General features: G+C 54.3%; 2 protein-coding genes across 3 annotated transcripts in view; both read right to left on the reverse strand.

The window, feature by feature from the left end:
• ZNF428 (zinc finger protein 428) overlaps positions 1-4,057 on the reverse strand; it is a 7,448-nt gene extending 3,391 nt beyond the window's left edge. Inside the window, exons 1-2 of one of the 2 annotated variants that reach the window (XM_029925797.1) lie at positions 3,763-4,057; positions 770-974 (exon numbers count right to left, since the gene is read on the reverse strand). In XM_029925797.1, coding sequence (XP_029781657.1) covers positions 770-845 — 76 coding nt within the window. In that variant the 5' untranslated portion in view covers positions 846-974; positions 3,763-4,057. Of the gene's footprint in view, positions 1-769; positions 975-3,565; positions 3,684-3,762 lie in introns of those variants that run through there. The other variant, XM_029925798.1, reaches the window with a different exon arrangement.
• A 2,634-nt stretch (positions 4,058-6,691) lies between these two features.
• CADM4 (cell adhesion molecule 4) lies at positions 6,692-12,777 on the reverse strand. Its single transcript, XM_029924307.1, has 9 exons — positions 12,771-12,777; positions 11,011-11,187; positions 10,568-10,720; positions 10,184-10,318; positions 9,639-9,803; positions 9,435-9,525; positions 8,899-9,071; positions 7,698-7,826; positions 6,692-7,134 (listed from the first exon to the last, which is right to left on the reverse strand). Exons 1-9 carry the CDS (start codon positions 12,775-12,777, stop codon positions 7,025-7,027), a joined length of 1,140 nt encoding a protein of 379 aa, XP_029780167.1. The 3' UTR covers positions 6,692-7,024.
• Between the last annotated feature and the right edge of the window lie 7,423 nt (positions 12,778-20,200).

Genomic DNA, 20,200 nt, shown 5'->3' on the forward strand with positions numbered 1-20,200 from the left:
GGCAGGACCGGAAGTGAGAGCTGGTCTAAAATGCCCAGATGGGCAAGAAGTCACAGCACGGTGAGAAGTCAGAGTTGGAAGAGAAGTCACAGTAGGGCAAGAAGTCGGACCCGGAAAGGAACTCCCAGTCAGATGAAAAGACACAGCCGATCTAGAACCCACAGCAACGGGGAAAGCTATAACCAATCTAGAATCCCCAGAAAGGAAAGAAGCCCCAGCCAGGGGAGAGCTCACAGACGTTCGAGAACACTCAGCCAGGAGAGAAGTCGTAACAGCCCATCTGGAACCTCCTGCAAAGAAGGAGACCACAGACAATCTAGAACCTCCAGCAATGAAAGAGATCACAGCCCAACCAGAACCCCCAGAAAAGACAGAGACTGCAGACAATCCAGAGCCTTCAGAAAAGAAAGAGATGGCAGCCAATCCAGAACCCCCCGAGAGGAGAGAGATCACAGCCTATCTGGAACCTCTAGCAAGAGACATCACGGCCAATCTAGAACCCCCAGCAAGGAGAGAGATTGCACCCAATCTAGAACCCCCAGCAAGGGAAGAGACCACAGCCGATCTAGAACCTCTCCTAAGAAGAGCAATCCTAGCCAATTTACAACCCCCAACAGTATCAGCCAGAAGGATTCCATGGGCAGGGCACAGAGTCCCGGGCAGAACAGAACACCTAGCAACACAGGGTGCCACTCCCCCTCTGGATTTCTCAGTGGAGCCCCAATTCTAAACCAGGAGGATACTCAAGGCAATGCCACCTCTGCCTCACCTGGAGAGAGGTCCTCATCATCTTCTTCCAAGCTGGCATAGCCCCCAGTCTCAGCTGGCTCACGGGTCTCTGTCATGGCCAGGGGATGAGACAGGAGACAGGAGCAGAGCAGCGGCTAGGCAGTGTCCCTCCCCGGCCAGCTGTCCACAGCCACACCTCAGTCACAAGTTCTCCAACGCAGGATGTCGGTGGACAGAGCGGGATGCTGGACAGGGGAAGGAAAGGCTTGTGGTGACAATAAATTTTTGCATAGCATCTGCCTCCTGGGGCCCAGCTGTGTGCTCAGTGCTGGGGGAAAGGAAAAGATAGCCCCAGCTCCTCTAGTGATCTCAATTTCCCCATCTGGGCAACAAAGGCATCTGTGCTTCTTATTCAGCGGAATGGGGAAGGGGAACGTTCCAAATATTCGGCAACAGGTACCAGCAGGGGCACCAATGAGAACTGAGAGGGGGACATGGGCCTAGGCCAGCTACTACCCTTTAGTTGTTGGACTGTGGGAAAGTCTGGGGCTGGGAGAGGGTCCAAAGTGGCAGCTGGGGGTTGGGATTACTTGATGGGGTGGTGATGTGCCCATCAGGCTGCAAGTATTTCAATATTTAAACAAGTGAGTGGTATGGCGGCACTCGTTCATGCCAGCGCTAGTTCTGTACCTTGGCAACATGGTGTCTAGGTCTGAACCCTAAATCTGCCTTATTCTAGCTGTGTAGCTTCAAGCAAAGGACCTAAGCTCTCTAGCCTGCTTCCTTCTCGGTACAAAAAGAGCTTCCTCGGCTTAACTCATGTAGTCCTAATAACTATGTTGAGACAGATGATCTCCTTTGTACATATGAGGAAATTGAGGCACAGAGCTGAAAAAAATTTTTGCAGACTCAGCAGGGCTCATTCGGTATAAACTGCTGGTATGTGGCAGTCACTCCATCACCGGTGGCTGTTAATACTCGAACTCACAACCCTTTCTACACACTCCAGCCCCTCCAGACTTATCACCTCTCCCCGTGAACACCGGGACTTTTCACATCTGTGGGTCCTGGCAAATCCTGCTACTGCTGTCTAGAATGCCCTCCTTCTCCACTGTCTGCCTAGGGAACTCCCTCTCATTCTCCAAAGCCCAGCTCAAACACAAGAACCTCTGTACTTCTTCCCAGCCCACATACCACCTCTTCCAAGAAGCCTTCGCTGACTCCTTTCCTTACTATCCCTCTTCACCAACACCTCCCTACACACACAGCACTTCTTTTGTCTTCCACTGCACTCCTTGGCAGTAAAGAGCCAGGAAGAGCAAGTTAGTGAAAGGAATGGCAACCTCAGGTCCACCTCTTTATGCCAAGGTCTGTGCTGGGTCCTGGGTATACAATGGTGGAAAATACACAATCCCTTCAAAGCCTGGAAGTCAAGGGGCACCTGGGTGGCTCAGTCGGTGAAGAGTCTGACCTCGGCTCTGGTCATGATCTCGAGGTTCTTGAGTTTGAGCCCCGTGTCAGGCTGTGTGCAGACAGATCAGAGCCTGGAGCCTGCTTAGGATTCTGTGTCTCTCTTGCTCTCTATCCCTCCCCCGCTCATGCTCCCTCTCTGTCTCATAAATAAACACGAAAACTTAAAACAACAAAAGATTAGAAGTGAAGCCTGGAGGAGGCTGGAGCATGGGAGTGCTGGTATCAATGGCAAGGGAGCTTTCTAAAGACACCCCTGAATCTGGGCTTCAAGGACATATGATTCATAATTGGCAGAGAGCAGTTCTTATAATACCCTATTGCCTGTAGGGTCCCACTTAACTGGGGAGTTCTAATTTATGCCAGGATAAGTTTGCCAAATTGAGTAAATAAAAAACAGATAATGCCTGATTAAATTTGAATTTCAGATAAACAACAGAAAATTAATATACATAGGATCCAAACAGTATTTGGGATGACCATTTCTAAAAAATTATTTATCTGACACTCAAATTTGGGGCGCCTGGGTGGCTCAGCCAGTTAAGCGGCCAAATTCGGCTCAGGTCATCATCTCCAGGCCAGTGAGTTTGAGTTCGAGCCCCACATCGGGCTCTGTCCTGACAGCTCAGAGCCTGGAGCCTACTTCAGATTCTGTGTCTCCCTCTCTCTCTGCCCCTCCCCCACTCACGCTCTGTCTCTCTCAAAAATAAACAAACATGAAAAATAAAGGAATAAATGAAATTCAAATTTAACTGGATGTTCTATATTCACACACTACTGGCAGGACTACCCATGAGATTACCAGAAGACATTGCTCACCAGTCCAGCCTACCCTCCCCCAAGCCAAGATCACACAAGGACCCTTCCAGAGTATTCCAGATGTCAGCTGGAGGCATTCTTTGGTGCACAATCCCACTCCTACGATTACGGTGGCCATGCTGGCTTCCCCATTTTCAAAGGGTTATAAATGAGGCTTCCTCACTACGACAGAGAAAACCTAGTGCCAAGACCCCACTATATCCTGAACCTATAGCAACCAACTCCCAAGATGCCCTGCGAGAACATAAAAGGCACTCGTTCCCACAATGGAAGGGCAAGGAGGCCAGAGCAAAACCTTACACAATAAGGACCAGTCCCCACAATGCCCTGCGGCAATTCTTCCCAGGATGCCTTGGGCCTATAATGACCGCCTTCCAAGGTGCTCTGCGTCGAAGCACTCCGAGCGTTCTAGATGCTCAGCGGAAGGTGTGTGACAAAAGGGACCGGTTCGCCCCAAGGAGCTACAATAATCCTTCCCAGAATGCACCAGGCCCATAACGACTAGCAGACCGACTCTACAATGCCTTAGGGCGGGGCGTCCCGTTACCCCGGGCTGCCCCAGACTGGACGAAGCCGCGTTGGAGGAGAAAAGGGAGCCTGGGTCTCGCCCTCCGGCCATGATGGGCCAAGACCGCTGCCGGTTCGCCCCGGTGATGGGAGCCGTCACTCCCATCATGCAGCGGTGCCGTAGCGCCCGCTTCCCAGCATGCCCCGCGCACCCCTATCCCTATCCCGGACACTCACCGGCACTAGCTGCCCCCGCTCTGGCTTGGCGGCGGCGGCTGCACGCCCGGGCTCCGCGCCTGCGCTGCAAGTCGGGTAGGAGGGAGTACAGCAGCGTGAAGAGCCTAGGGCGCTTGCGCGGCGAGATGGACCATTCCCATCGCACAGTGGGAAGAGGGGCTCTCCCAGTCGGGCCATCGACTAGGCCCGAGCAGGGGCTTCCGGACTTTGCCCCTTGCTGTCCAAGTTTACTTGGTACAGTCCGCAGCTAGACGGAACTAGAAACTGCGAGGCTTGCGCGTGCGTGAGCGAGCAGGCACGAGGCTTAGAGAAAATGAGATGAGCTAGGGGGTGGGGACGCCAATTAGGCTTGGATACTGGATTTGAGGCTTATTTGCATAATCTTAGCGCGGGACAATGGGAGCCCTACCGCGCTAAAGGAGTGATTTGCATATTCCCCGGAGAGGCCGTACTCCCGAAAGTCGCGATTAGCATATGGGGGGGAGGGGGTGGCTGAACAAAGCGCATGCGCTGACGGATTGCGGACTAGCGAGGAGCGGGTGGCCTTGTTTTAGTTGGCATCATTTGCGTCCGGAGAGGGGTTGCAAGGGCCAAGACACTGACTCTTACAAACCCATTCCCCCCCCCCCCGGCGTAAATATTTATTGCTCTCTTCTGTGTCAAGCCCCGTGTTGGTGGGCACCGTGGTTTCCGCAGTGAAAGAGACATACCTGGCCCCCATCCTCATGGCACCCCAGTCGAAGGAAGGAGATCACACAAAATCAGAACCATAACCCAGAGTGGTCAGATTTGGGATGAGTGGAGCACAGGAGGCTGTGGGAGCCAGAGGAAGTGCCTGTCCCAGCCTGGAAAGGCTTCTAAGAGGTGGTGATCTTTAAGCCGGAGATGAATAGAAGCCAACTCCAATAGGAGTCCTTCTGGCAGAGGGAACAGCAAGGGCAGAAGCCTACAGGCAAAAAGCAGTGCATGGTTTGATTGAGAAAGTGATAGCAGCTAAGTATGCCAGAAACAGAATTAAGAGGGGAAAGCCTCCTATAGGTGGAGTTAAGAGCTCTGAGACTACGCTGACAGCGTAGGAAGCTAATGCAGTATCCCAGGTTTCCTGGAATTGACTTGTATTTCAGCTCAAAACTCTCCAAAGAGCTCCCATTACACTTAAATCCAATCATAGCCCAGAGACTATACATATGGTCTGTTCCTACTTGTCTCTGACTTCACTCACCTCTCTTGAGCCACTCCTGTGCACCTCCACTTCCCCTCAAACACCAGTCTCTCTACCACCTCAGGCCTTCACCCTTGCTGTTCCCTTTTCCTGAAAATGCTTTTCCCTCCGATCTTTGAATAACTGATCTTGAGCTCATCATTCCCAGCTTGGCTCAGATGTCAATCAGACAGGCTCTCCCCGCTGATCTTTCAAAGATGGCACCTCCAATTTGCTTTAGAGACATGAGCAAGATGGTGGATAAAGGATTGGCCCCGAGTTTGATGGTTGTGGGAACTGGGGTGAAGGGTGCATGGGACTTTATTGTCCTGTTCTGTCTACTTCTGTATTTGAAGTTTTCTATGATAAGTTAATAGCGCCGCACATCCCCTCACTCTGCATTTTATCTTAAGAGTACTTATGGAAACCTTAAATTAAAGGTTTTCTGCTTCCTGTTTTCCTCATGGAAGCTTTGTGAGGGTAAGAAAGGAAGTCACCCTTTTTGGAACCTTTTGGTCCTCAGTGACTAGAAACAGGATCAAGTTTCAGATTAGTACTAAACCATCTAGAACACCTAACATTTGCCTGTTTGATTCATCATGGCATCTTCAGGTCTTTGGGCAGCACCTGGCACAAAGAAAGAGGTCAGTATAATATTTAATCTAAAATTAGTATCATCCATTTAAAATTTAGTCGAATGAGTGAGGGCCAGGAGTGCCAGGCTAAGGGGGTTTGACTTGACCTAGAAGTGATGGGGAGCTAGGGAGAGATTTTGAGCAGAACAGACACAAGTTTTGACAGGGCGAGATGTGAGTAATTGAAAGGTCCTTTGGAGATTGCTGTCGGGGTTAGAGGTGAGCCAGGGGAAGGATCTGAGCCTTTGGTTGAGAGTGGAGTCGTTCAGTGACTACTAGAGATTAGACTCTGACTTTTGGCTGAAGGAGTGGCCAGGGAAAAAACCAGATTCCTTAGGAGGGTGGACATGCCCCTGAAGAGATAAGGACCCTCTCCTGGCTTGTACTGTCCACCAGCAACCATCTTGTTTCTCTCCCTCCTCCTCCCTTAGTTCAGTTCCCGCACCCCCCGCCCCAACAGAGTGCAGCTCTGGGCAGAGGGACAGACACACAGCCACCCCAGACACTTGTTCTCTCCTCAGTTTAATGGTGGTTAGTGGGATTGCCAAACCCCCTCCCCGTTCCCCTCCCCGCCCCGTACAAAATGTGTGGTTTTTTTTTTTTTTTAACAAGAAAAAGGGGGCAAAAGCCAGGAATGAGGGGAGGGGGGTGCAATCTGATATTTTCATACAGATTTTTAATTTTTTTTAATATATTATATATAAAACCATAGAGACCAACGCACCCCCCAAACTCCTTTCCCTCTCCCTGGAGGGCCTGGAGGAGAGATGGGGAAGGCCCCCCCAGGAGTGGGTGGACAGAGAGACAAATATGGGTAGGACAGATATGGGGGGAGGAGGTGGAGAAGGGGAGCCCAGGAACCTGGGGATTGGAGAAAAGGATTGGGGCTGTCTCCCTCACCGCCCCCATCAAAGTTATGACACAAAGACACAGAATCCCTGTTTCCATGCCCTCCCCCCACCCTTACCCCCACCGTGCAAACATGGCTTTGCAAAGAGGTGCCCAGAGCTCTGTGGAACTCCTACAATGGCTGGCATGGGGTCTGGGACCCCCAAAGAAATCTGTATTCCCCTTCCCTGCCCACCCCGCCCTTCCCAGAATCTGACCCCCTCCCCACAAGACCTGGTTCTGCAGCCTAGGGGCCCTGGCCTTCCCCCAACCCAACCCCTACCGCCCTCCCTGGACTTGGGGGCTCCGGACCTTTGGCCCCTGCCCCCTGGGGGGCCCAGACCTCTGGGCCCTTGCTTCGGGCCCTTGCAGAGACCTGGGATCCGACACCCCCATCCCTGCCCAAGCGTCTGAGGTGTTAGTGGCGGCGGGGGGAGAAGTCCACCATCCCAGACTCTGGTAAATGTCTTTGCAGCTGGCAGTGGGGTGGACCCCAGCCCAGGCCCAGGCCCAGGCCCAGGCCCGCATGGAGGTGGGGTCAGATGAAGAATTCTTCTTTCCTCTTGTGTCCGTCGCTGCCATTGAGAAAGGCTTCTCTTGCTTCTCCCTGCTCATCCAGGCCACTGGCCTCATGGGTCAGATAGGACCCTGAGGGGTGACAGCCCAGGCAGAGGCGACATAGATGTGGACCCAGGAGTTGGACAGAAATATACAGGAAGAGGGAGACAGACAAGACATACCAGGCGAAGGAAGAGGAAGAAACGGAACATTCGGGGAGGGAATCAAGCCCAGGAGATTGCAAACCCAGGCGGGGGCCGGGGGGGGGGGGGGGGAGAGAAAGAGGTAAAAGCAGAGTTAGAAGACTCCAAAAGTTCACAGAAAGACTAACCCCTATCCGTTCTCCTGATGGCGTCCCCTTGCTCTGCTCCCAACAGATCTAACAATTTAGGGAGATGAATTGTTTTATTCAAACTCTTGGCCTTAATTCACCTTCAACGTTTCACCCTTTCAGAGTCGCTGCCGAAAAGCCCACCCCTTTTGGAATCTCGGCCTCAGGTCCCGCCAGGTTTCGAATCCCGGATCTAGGTTCCGCCCTCTTAGTATGGGGGCCGTACTTCCTCCCTCTTTCCAACCCCGGGCTCTAGGCCCCGCCCTTCCCGAATCCCACAGCCAACCACACCCCCTGCTGATCGGTACCCGCCCCCACTCACCCTTCTGCCGTACCGAGCACCAGACCATGCCCACCAGCACGCATATGATCAGAAACACCAGTAGCGCCAGGATGCCGCCCACAATGGCGTAGGGCACCGACGTCTGAGCCTCTACCACCGCACCCGGGTCTGCCGGAGGGACAGGGCGCAGGACCAGGTCATCAGAGGACAGTCCCAGCCTGGCCCCATCGCCGCTGATCTCGTAAACCAAACCAAACCGCGCTTTTACGGGTCACGCCTCTCAAACAACTACCACTCCTGGCCCCTTGTCCTGGCTCCACTCTTTCCTGATGCTCCATTTCCACAAAGAATACGTGCGTATTGGTTTGTACCAGCCCCTGGATCATTTTGCCAGGACTACCCCACTCCCTCCCCCCACCACTCCCCAAAGAACGGAAACAGCACATCTCTTTTCGTTCTACTCCTTTGACCCACAGAACCTGAGGTCCAAGTCCCTTCCCATCTTGTCTAAAACGCTCCAGGTATTTAAAAATGCTGAGCTAGGGGGCGCCTGGGTGGCTCAGTCGGTTAAGCCTCCGACTTCAGCTCAGGTCAGATCTCACGTTTGTGGGTTCGAGCCCCGCGTGAGGCTCTGTGTTGACCGCTAGCTCAGAGCCTGGAGCCTGCTTCCAGTTCTGTGTCTCCTCCTCTCTCAGCCCCTCCCCCTCTCGTGCTCTGTCTCTCTCTGTATCAAAAATGAATAAAGAACATTTAAAAAAATTTAAAAAAATAAAAAAATAAAAATGCTGAGCTAGGGCCCAACAACTTCTAAAATTACTGCCCCACCGTCATAAGGGCTAAACACATAACACTTATTTTGTGCTAGGGGCCATTCCAACCGTTTTATATGTTTAGCTCGTATATAATCTTCACAACCCTATGAGGTAGGTGCTATTGTTTATTTCCGCTTAACCGATGAGGAAACTAAGGTCGCAGAGTTCCACGCAATAGGACGCTGCAGAGCCCAGTCTGAACCCAGACGGTCAATCTGGTCGCAGACCTCTAGGAATTCTGTTGGCTGTTGCCCCCAAAGAATCACCCTTTGCAACCCGCTCCTCAAACATCCCTGTAGGCCTTGAACCACCCAATTCAGCTCGTCCATTCCCAAGACCCCGACCCTCCCTGGACCAGCGGAGACCTCCTCCGAGGCCCCGCCCCTGCCTTGAGCCCCGCCCCCAGGCCCGCGGCTGCGTGCCCTCACCGTACACCACGAGTACATAGAGCGCCCTCGCGTGGCCGTGCTTGTTCGACGCCTCGCAGGTGTAGGTGCCATTATCTGCGGATACCAAGCCTGGCAGCGTAAGCGTCTCCCCGACCGCCTCGGCGCGCTCCGGCAAAGACTCGTTCCCGCGGTTCCAGCGGATCTGGTTTGGCCTGGGCGTGAGGAAAGTATAGTGAGAGGGGCACAGGTGCCAGGCTCCCATTCCGACTTCTCGGTAATCTAGATATGTACATCTGCAAATACAAGGGTCCTTACTCTCCCCGTCCTAACCAATGAAACCAACGCTCCCCAGCCCAGCTTCCACCCATTACAGTCTCAAGAATCCTAGCCTCCCGTCCGCCGCCCTTTCCGCTGTCAGGATCCAGGAGTCCAGAGCCCCACAGCCTCCCCAGCTCAGATCGCAGACGTCCGGGCCCCAGCTCCCTCTGTTCGCCCAGTCCCCTTTCCCGAGACACAGGTGTCCAGGTCCCCGGTCTTCTCCTCAAGACCCACGACTCTGGGGTCCAAGAGCTCACCTGGGGTTCCCCGTTACAGCACACGTTAGCACCAGCGTATCTCCCTCCCTCACTACAGCTTGGGAGGCATGGATCCGGGCGGTGGGAGAGTCTGTGGGCGGAAGTGAGATGGGAGAGTACTGGTCTGGGTCATCACGCGGGGCTAGAAACCCTCCCGAGGGCAAGCGGCTGGCGTTGGGACCCTCCGGCCCCCCGGGCACTTACACTGCACGTCCAGCACGTACTGCGTCTGCTTGCTGTGTCCGGAGGGCAGCGCCTGGTTCTGCGCCTCGCAGATGACGATACCGCCGTCGTCCTTGCGGTCCACACGAAACCGCACGGTGCTCGCCACGCTCCAGACTTTGCCATTCTCCTGGCCGCTGCTCATACCTGCCAGGCGGGGCCGGGACGCCTTCAGGCCGGGATTCCGGCTCCGCCCACCAGGGTGTACCCCACCCGGAGCCCAAACCAAAGTAGGCTATTTGCCAAGCTCCGCCCCTTGTCCACAGGCGGGGCTTCCAGGCCAAGCTACACCCCTCCCCGAACCTGGCCCGCAGCCCCAGGTGCCTCTTCCCAGAGCTCCTCCCCCTTTCCCTCCCACGCCCTCTCATCCTTCCGTAGCGGCGTCTAGAGTGGCCAGTGACGGCCAAAACCTGAGGGCTCTTTTCCAAGCCCCGCGCGCTGCCGCGCCAGCCGGTCCCAAGACCCGCCTCCTCTTAGGCCCACCCCACCGCCGTCACCTCCCCGGTGTCCCCCACCCCAGGTAGTACCTTTCAGCTCCTTGCGGTCCCGGTACCAGCGCAGGACAGCGGCAGGGCGGGACCGAGGAACTAGGCAGTTGAGCTCCACCTCGCCTCCCTCCACCGCCTGCTCCCGGACCTCCACCACGGGATTCTCCGGGGCCACTGCAGGGAGAAAGGGGTAAAGGGGGTGGAGGCGGTCGGCGGAGGCACCGAGGTGGACTCAGAGTAACTAGGTGCAAAAGGGTCCCAGGTGGCAGAGGTCAGACACAGGCTAGAAGTCAGGAAGAACGGCCGTGTTTACTGGGGCCAGGTGCCCAGGTTAAAAACAACTAGGTTCCAAAATCAGGTCTTCGGATAAAGGATAAGTGGGGGAGAAAGGAGGCGATGGGTTTGAGGAGGGAGAGGCGTTACCCAGTACAGTGAGCGTGGCAATCTGGTGGTGGGTATCCTCCGTGTAGAGCTGGCAGAAGTAGCCCCCCTCGTCCTCCAGGCGGGCATCTGAGAGCCGGATCCGCACGCGGCGCGGGGAGAACTCCTCGAGCTGGAAACGCTCATCCTTCAGGGCTGGGCAGAAGAAACAGGAAGGAGTGAACCAAGGGAAGGAATTCTGGCCCCGCGGGCCCGTCCTTCCTCCAGGAGCTTCGAGTTCTGCGCTCTGCCCCTTTTCTCCATCCAGCCATACCTATCTCTAAGCGCCCCCCCCCCACCCCCCACCTAGTTATGCCCTTGGGGACCCACAATGATCCAGGCCCTCCTGCCCACGGACCAGTCGTCCAGACCCCTAGCTCCATGCTGTGTCAGGACCCGGCTTCACATGTCCTTCAAGACTCCGGATTCCCTACCCCAGCACTCACCACGGGTGCCATTGAAGAAGAGGGTCTGCCGGGCTGGGTTCTGAATGACAACTATGGAGCCATCATACTGGTGCAGGCGGCAGGTTATCTCCGCCACCCCTCCCTCAGCCACGGTCACATTCTCCGTCTGTACTTCCTGTCCAGCCCCTGGAGCAGCAGAGAGACAGAATAGGAGGGCTGCAATTCATTCTTTTCCCTCTCCCCAGTTCCTCCCCCATCCAAACTGCCAATCTCTCTCTCTCTCTCTCTCTCCCCTCTCATTCAGGTCCTTGCAGCCAACCTTTCCCAAGGGCTGGACTCTGCTCCAGAGCTCAGTCACGATCCAGTGATATGTGCTGTAATGGAGACAGCACAGAGCGCACTGGGAGCCCAGAGGAAGGAAAGTGTAAGATTGCCTGGGGGAGACGCGTGATCAGAGGAGGTTCTGGAAGAAAGCTCCATTGGATCCAGATCTTAGAGTGAGCAGTTCACCAGGTGTGGGAAACTGCTCTGTGTTCACCCTTCACACCTGGGCACCCGTTGTAACTTGTCTGCAGTGATGGCCACAATATTCTTCCCTTGCCCGTATATGCCCTTTGTAAGCTGACTTTGCCCCTCCTCTCCTTAAGGAGGCACTCAGACCCTGTGAATCTGGGCAGGCCCTGTGACTTCCTTTGACCACCAGCATTTCCTAAAAGTGATATTGTGTGAGTTCTGGAGCCTCGCAGTTTCCATGTGTGCCCTCTTGCTGCCCCGAGACCATCAGGTGAAGATGTCTGGACTAGCTTTCTGGAGGGTAAGGGACCATATGGAGAGAGACGCCCAGCCAGTGGCCAGCACCAACTGCTGATCATGTGAATGAGGCCATCCTGGCCCATCCAGCCCCAAGTGACTGCAGCCACATGAGTGACTCCAGCTGAGACTGGGAGATGAGCTCCACCCAACCGATTCAGTCCAGATTGCTGACTCCCACAGTCACAAGCAAATAACTATGATTGTTGTTTAAAGCCGCCACATTTTTATGGCGCGCCTGGCTGGTGCAGTCGGTTAAGCGTCCGGCTTCAGCTCAGGTCATGATCTCACGGTTCGTGGGTTCGAGCCCCGCGTCGGGCTCTAAGCTGACACCTAGCTCAAAGCCTGGAGCCTGCTTCGGATTCTGTGTCTCCCTCTCTCTCTGACGCTCCCCTGCTGTCTCTCTCTCTCAAAAATAAATAAAAAACATTAAAAAAAAAACTAAAAAAAAAGCCACCGCATTCTGGAGGGTCTGTTATGCCACCAAAGTTAACTGCTATGACACATGATTGGGCTACATGTCCTTGGATCCCTTGTACTTAGTGGGACCATGTGGCTGATTTCTGCCCAATGGGGTGTAGGCGGAACAGAGAAACACCTCGTCCAGCCTGGCTCATGTCACTCACAGTCCTTGCTGGCTGGACAGAGAGGACCCCAAGGAGCCTAAAGGAGAACAGGATCACAAGCCGGAAGGAGCCCAGGGCCCTGACCGACTGCCCGCTGTGACCTGCCTGTACAGGATTGTAACACGAATGAGAAATTCCCTTTTTCTTAAGCCACTGGGATTTCGGGGCTCTTGTTACTGCAGTTAACCTACCCAATTTACCCACCAGAGAAGCAGGGTAGGGGATTAGTAAGGGGGCATTTTCAGCAGAGGCAGCCGCCTAGAGTAAAGCTCGAAGCTGGGATTAATCAGCATCAGCATCACCATCACTGTCATGGTCATCTTCAAAATAAAATAATCACAATGGCTACCGTTTATTAGGTACTTGCCATGCTAGGCTCTGTGCCAAGGGTGTTACCTATATAATTTCCACTTGATCATCACAATACCCAAATACGTTAAGCACTATTATCAATCCAGCTTTAACATTTTTCTAATGTTTATTTTATTTTTGAGAGAGAAAGAAAACATGAGTGGGGGAGGGGCAGGAGAGAGGGAGACACAGATTCGGAAGCAGGCTCCAGGTTCTGAGCTGTTAGCACAGAGCCAGACGCGGGGCTTGAACTCACAAACCCTCATGACATCATGACCTGAGCTGAAGTCGGACGCCTAACCTAACCGACTGAGCCAGCCAGGAGCCCCAATCCCCAGCTTTTTAAAATTCCCATTTCATAGATTAGAAAGTTGGTCCGGAGAGAGAAAATGACTTGCTCAAGGTCGTAGTCAGAGCGGCAGTGGAAAAGTCAGGATCTATAACCAGAGCTCTCTAATTCCACATTTGTATCAATATCCACCTCCTGGCTGTCTGGGTGAGATTGTGCAGCCCTGGGGAGGGGGTGTGGGTTGTTCTGGTGGAGGGCCACAAATGCCAAGCCCGGAGATTAGCTTTTATCCTGAAGGCCTGTGGAGGTTTTGAAGCAGGAAAGGGCCATGATTAGACCTTGTTATTTACCTTTAAACATGGACTAACTCTGGCTTTGTGTCTCTTGCATTCTGTCCCATTCATTCGAGTGTTTCCTGAGCAGCAGGTAGGTGCTTAGGGGCTGGGTGCCCAGAGATGAGTCAGATGAGGTCCCTGCCCTGGAAGGCCTTCAAGATTTACAGGGAGTAGATGACAATCACTGTAATTGCCCATCAGAAGTGTTATGCTCCCTGTGAGAGGGCGAGGCAACCCAATTTGGATGCTGAGGGGTAGAAAGGATTAATTCTGGAGAATGGAGGCAGAGACAGCTAGCTTTCCACCCAGCATCCATAATCCCCTTTCTGCTTAGTAAAAGAACCCTGATTATATTTATGGTCACCCTATGTCCAGCAGAAAAAGATATTTCCCAGACTCCCTTGCAGCTAAATGAGGCCATGTGATAAGGTGTTGTACAATTTGATATAAGGATGAGTGATTCTCTGGTAATTCATGTGGTAAGTTCAGGAGGACTTCTAAAGAAAGGAAACAAGTCCTTTTTCTTCCAGGTTACCTTTATGCTGCCTGGAACTAGGATGTGATGCCCGGAGTTCTGGCAGCCACTTTGACCAAGAGGACAAGGGCACGAGGGATGGTGGAACTAAGGTGGAAGGTGCCTGAGTCTCTGGGGATGATGTGGACCTGCCTCCAAAGCTCTGGATGCCTACTTCTAGGTTTCTCTTAGGTTTGAATATAAGGCTTTGTGTACTTAGGCCACTCTTAGGGCTTGACTTAGCACTCCCTGGAATTTCAAGCTTAACATTTCCAATCGTGGCCCCAAACATTCCCACCTCCGTTTTTCTTAATATCCGTAAATATCACAACCATCCACCCAGTTGCTCAAGTCAAAAACCCTTCCCTCTAATATCCATTCCGTCAGCAAGATCTACCACTAAAGCATATCCCAAGTCAGTTCATCTTTCTACTGCCATCCTAATCCAATGACACGGTCTCTTACCTTGACCTTGAAAAGCCACGCAGGGGTCCCCCAGCTTCCATACCTGCGTCCCCTCAGGCTATTCTCCACAGGGCAGCCAGATGGAGTTTTCAGTAAGGTAAATCAGATCTCTCTGCTTAAAACCCTCTGCAGGCTGGTGCCTGGGTGGCTCAGTCATCAAACACTTGACTTCAGTTCAGGTCATGATCTCATGGTTCATGAGTTCGAGCCCCGCATCGGGTGAACATGAGCCCCAGTAGGGTGAGTTCTGCTTCTCTCTCTCTGCCCCTCCTGGAATTCTCTCTCTCTTTCTCTGCCCCTCACTTGTACTCTCTCTTAACAACAACAACAAAGACAAACAAACAAACAAACACCTCAGGAGACTGCCCATGGCACTTAGGAAATAAAATCTACATTCCTTCCCGGGACCTTGAAGGTGCTGGGTGGCCCCTCTCTGACCACAGTTCCAAGCACCGTCCGGCTGCTCTCTTGACTCCAGGTGCACCGGCCTTGACCTTCCTCAAATTCACTGAACTCCTTCCCACCCCATGGCCCTTGCACTTGCTCTCCCCTCCACCTGTGATGTTCTTCACTGCCTCCTGTTGTCGTTTGGGTCTCTGCTCACATCCACACATCCTTAGGGACACCTCCACCCACACTCTGGCCCCTTACCTCCAGAACACTTTCTGTTCTGGCCCCACTGGTTTTATTTCCTGTACAGAAATGTCACTGAAAGAAATTATTTTGGCAATTTGCTTGCTCGTTTATTGTATTTGTCCCCGGCCATGAGAATATACATCCCATGCAAGCAGGAATGTAAGCCATCGGTTTCACTGCTGTACCCCTCGTCCCCGGAAGTGTCCCTGATGCTAGATAAGTATCTGGGAGATTGACGGATGAAGAGCTTGTGTTGGGCACAATTTCATTTCAACCTCACGACAACTTTGTGACATCACTGTCTTCATGGTAAACACTGGGGTTGATCCCAGCTGGACCACTGGCCATCTTTGTGACCCTGGGCAAACAGCATGACTTTTCTGAGCCTCAGGTGCCCGGTCTGTAAAATGGGGATGATTCCGGTGCCTCTCTCCTAGGGATCAGCCCAGCAAAGCTGCTGTTATTACAACTCCGGAAACATGCCCATGCACACGAAAACTGCCCTGCCTGCACATTCTGGCCCTTAAAAAAACAAAACAAACAAAACAAAACAAAAACATCCTGAAGCCTATCCATTGATCCTGGGCCTCAGGGCTAACCCACTGCCAGCCCCCCATTTCACAGATGTGGAGAATGAGGCTCAGGGGTCCCAAGCCTGTCAGTGGCAGAAACTCAGCATCTCCTGGGAGCCATCGGGACCTCTGCCCCCCGCCCCTGAAAATTATTCCTCTGCTGTCTGCTTGAGGGTGCACATGGGGTGAGGGTGGGGGGCTTTTGTCTTGTTCCCTCCCCCTCCTGAGGAGTCAGTAACCAACAGTGTCTGTGCCTGGAATATTAATGTCCTAGGAGCTTTTGTTTCAGGGTTGGGGAGTTAGGGGGTGGTGAGGCGGGACTTGCTGGTCGGAGAGGGCTAAGCTTTTGGGACTTGGGCACTGGCCCTTTAAACGGTGTTAACACCCTGGAGTCGTCATGGGGATGGTGCCTGGTAAAAGGGATTGGGGAGGGCTTGGGAAAGAGGAGCTGAGCAGGTGATAGGTAGAGAGACCCAGAATCCAGCCCTCTCCTCCCTTAGATCCAGAAATCCAGTTCCCGACTGCCTCTTCTCCCAGATCCAGGAGTCCAGGCTCCTAGCCCCCTCCTCCAATCAGGATCCAGGAGTCTGGGTTCTCAGCCTCCTCCTCCTTCAAACCCAGAAGTCCTGAGCCCCAGCCTTCTCCCCCTTCAAACCCAGGAGTCTGGGCTTCCAGCCCCCTCCTCCTTCAGGACCCCGGAGCCAGGGGTCCAGAGTACACAGCTGGTGGATGTTTCCACGGAGACTAAACAGGGTGGGGGGAGCACTTCCTGGGTCCTGAGTCAGCGAATACCCAAGGGAGTCTCAAGGTCATGGTTCCGGGAAGGTCACGGCCACCCCCTCCGTATCCGCTCCCCAGGGGGTTCATGGCTTCGTGCCTCCTTCCCCCACTTCCTCCCCTAGGGAGGTGGTACATCCCTGCGTCCTGAATGAGCCCCCCCTCAGCCCCCCATCAATGGCGGAGTCCGAACATCCTCGCACAAAGCATCAATTCTTCCCCAGCTCAGCCTTGTGAAGGCGCCTGTATTCGCAGGACCTAGGCGTCAGGGTCCCAGCCCCTCCTCCCTTGGAAACCTGGAGGGGGACCCCCAGTCCCTTCCTCTCCCAGGGCTCAGTAGTTTGTACCTCCATTCCTCCCACGAGACCTAGGAGTATGGGTCCCCAGCCCTCTTCTCCCCTTCCACCCTGGAGTCCAAGCCCCCAACCCCCTCCTCCTCCCCAGGACCCTTAGCCCTCCACCTCAGATCCCGGAGTCTAAAACTCTAAAATGCCGGCCCCTCCTTCCTCAGACCCAGGAGTCCTGGCCCCCAGCCCCCTTCTCTCCTGGAAACTTGACTCCAGCTCCACAGTCCTCAACCCTCAGAATCACAGTCCTCCTTTCCCCTAGCCCTCTATCCCCCTCCTATCTGAGGACCAAGCATCAGGTGGGGGCGTAGGGGTGAGTCAGCAGCCACATACACAAAGTGCCCCCTGTGGCCCCCACATTCTTGGGATATTCGGAACTCCCTAGATTCCGGGCCTCAGGCCCAGCCAGGGGGTGGGAGGTTCCCTCTGGGCGTGGGGTCATGGGGGAATTCCTGCTTCAGGAAGGGCGCAAGCCTGCACTGAGCCATCAACTGTCCTGCCCTCCACCCCCAGTGCTCTCTGGTCACCCCCTCCCAGGAGAGCCCAGGCCCTGTGGCTGCCCTCTGGCCCCACTGAGTTCCTGCAAAGGAGTCTTAGTGCCTGGTCCTCGGAGGACCTACGGGCCTGGGGTCTGCACTGGCAGGAACCAGTGGGTGCTCGGGTCTTAGTGCCACAGGCTATTGGGCGCTGGCGAGTCTGACTGTCTCCAAGCGCCCCCCCCCATCTCCCCCACCCAGAGAGAGAAAGCTGCCTTTGTGTTCCCCAAGACGGGGACAGGCCAGGCTCGCACGACATTAACCCACCCCAGGCCCCAACCCTGCTGTGTCTAAGGTCTTGGAATCCATTGCTGAACCTGACCCCAGCTCCGGAGACGCAGGCATCCAGCTCATGGGTGGGTGGGGGTCAGTGACAGAAGCCACCCAAGACCTGCACCCTGGGGTGACTCATATTGGGGGCAAGGTCCCCCCTGCTCTCAGAGTGACCTGTCGGAACTTTAGCAGGGAAAAGTGAGTCACTTGGGAATCAACCACTCCCCCTCTACAAAGCCCCCTAACTCTTAGCGGTCTCTCTGTCTTTTCTTTGTATCTGGCTATGTTTCCTCCGGCCCTTCCTGTTCTATCTGATGCCCGGGCCTGCGGGTCTCGGGTTCGGCCTGCGTGCATCTGGGCAGGCGGCGCATCTCTCTTTCTCACTTCCTCTCGCCGGCCCACCCTGGCCCCTTCTTTCCTTTGGCATCAACCTCCTCATCCTTCTCTGGTATTCTTGGCAGATGTGTGAGCCGGGAAAAGAGAATTCGGTTTCAGAAGGGTGCAAATGGACCCCCATCTTCCCTGGTCATTCCTGCTGACTGGCCAAAGGGAGAGAGGAAGGGGGTGACTGAGAGGAAGATGATGGGGGGGACCATGCCCAGCGCCTGAAATCTGGTGGCCAAGGTCATTCGGAAACATCCAGTGAAAAGGAAAGCAGACAGGGCCCTCTGACACCGTGTACCCCAGGCCCGTAGCCCACGCTGTACAGAAGCGGGGAAGTGGGGCTTAGAGAAGGGCAGGGGCTGACGTAAAATTATACCAGAGAGGCCCGGGTCCTCAGCTCCCCGTCCACAGTGTTCCCCGTGACATCCAGCTCTCTCCCAACTTGTAAAGCCCCATGCCATTTAATTTAGGGAAAGTTTAGAGAAGAAGGATTAGGGTGCCAGGAAGCAGTGACCTGCACATGAACCGAGAAACAAGCCTCTCGAGCTGCCTCTCAGGAGCGCTGGAGAAAAGACTCTCAAACTGGGTGGACAGTCAGTCATCTTAGGGCATCTTCTGATTCTGAGAGAATCTGTCCCAGAATTCTAAGCTGTTGAGATTCCAGATGTCAGAGGGGTCAAGATTCACGATCTCCTGGAGGTCAAGATCTCAGGATTTTAAAGCTGTCAAGAGGCTAGAATCCTAACGCTGTCAAGGTTCTAGAATTTGAAAGGTGTCAAGATTCTAAGGACTTGGGGATTCTAGAATCCGAAAGATGCCAATGTTTTAAAATACCCTCAGGTTCTTTGTTTACTGGATTCGTTGGTTCTAGGAGTCTATGAACCCGGTTTGGGGGCCTAAAAAAAGACAGAATAATAAAATTGGAGGGCAGTGTAGCTAAGGTACCAAGGCGCTCACCGGGGGAAGATTGAGGCTTGCCTGCTGCGAAGAAAGGAGGAATGATCAAAGTTCGGAGCGATGGCGGAAGACTTTAGAAGAAAGCAAGGCACAGCGGGAGAGGTCAGCTTTGCCCCTCGCTTTGTCCTGAAGAGGGAGGCTCTGTCCCAAAGCCTGCGGTGGCGGTGCATAACCGCACCCAACTTGCCAGAAGCCCCTTGGCAGGTCTGAGCTGGAGTGCCCTTTCCAGTCACTGAGCTCAACACTTTACAGAAAGGGGAACCGAGACCCAGAGGGAGGAGGGGGCTTGAGGTGGGCTGCTGGGGCAAATGGCAGGAGGCAGGATGTAAACCCGGGGCCCCCAGCCCTGTGCCATCTGGCTACACGCCTCTCCCAAATCTCTACATAGCATCCCGCCCTCCACTTCTGCCCAGCCACCTCGCAGCCATCCATTCCTCCTAAGAGTGGCCTTACCCACTGGGGAGGGGGTGACCTGTGGCAGGTTCGAGGCACACGCAGTGTGAGAGTGTGTGTGTGTAGGTGACATTTCCTGACCTTGTCCCCAGCCTCAGGGTCACCCTATCTTGGAGGTGTCCAGCTTTTCACAGTGTGTGATGCGGCTCTGTGGATGGCTCCCTGGATGTCCTGGTGGGGGGGGGGGGCTTCTCTGTAAGTTATGGTATGGGTGTGTGAATGGGTGGGGAGGGGCAGCATCTGCGAGGCATTTGCTGAATCCACGTGTGTGCCCACATGCCAAGGTTCCTCACACACTCCCCCCCCCCCACACACATTTCCCTCCAAGGCCCTTCAGAATGCCCTATCTGACTCAATTCCTCTCCAGGGGCACAGAGGGATAAAGGGATGGAGGAATTAAGGATGGGGATCAGGGAGGTGATAAGGGTAGAGAGGGAGCAGAGACAGGGGACAGGGAGACACTGGGACAGAGAGCTGGGGATGGACAGTGGGGGGAATGAGGAAGAGAGGTGACAGCGGGGGCTAGAGAAACAGGCAGGAACGACAGGGAATAGAGACAAGAGGATGGGACAGATGGGGGACAGAGGAAAAGGGACAGAGAAACAAGGGTGACAGTGAGCGGGTGCAGAGAGGAGGGCAGAAATACAGACGGACAGAGGAGAGTCGTGAGGATGATGGGGGGACAGAGTGACCCCGTAAAAAAGGGGCAGAGACCAAGGGACAGAGGTGGGGGACAAAGACAGGATGGAGAGGTGGGGGACAGGGCAGCAAGGAGAAAGGGGGACAGACGGGGGGATAGGACTTCCAGACTGAGGGACAGAGGACAAGGAGAGAGACTGAGGGACTCACAGACAGGCGGACAGAGGGACGCAGAGACCGAACAGAAGGACAGCGGGACCGGTCC

This window comes from Suricata suricatta, chromosome 16 (assembly GCF_006229205.1).
Source record: "Suricata suricatta isolate VVHF042 chromosome 16, meerkat_22Aug2017_6uvM2_HiC, whole genome shotgun sequence".
Lineage (NCBI taxonomy): Eukaryota > Metazoa > Chordata > Mammalia > Carnivora > Herpestidae > Suricata > Suricata suricatta.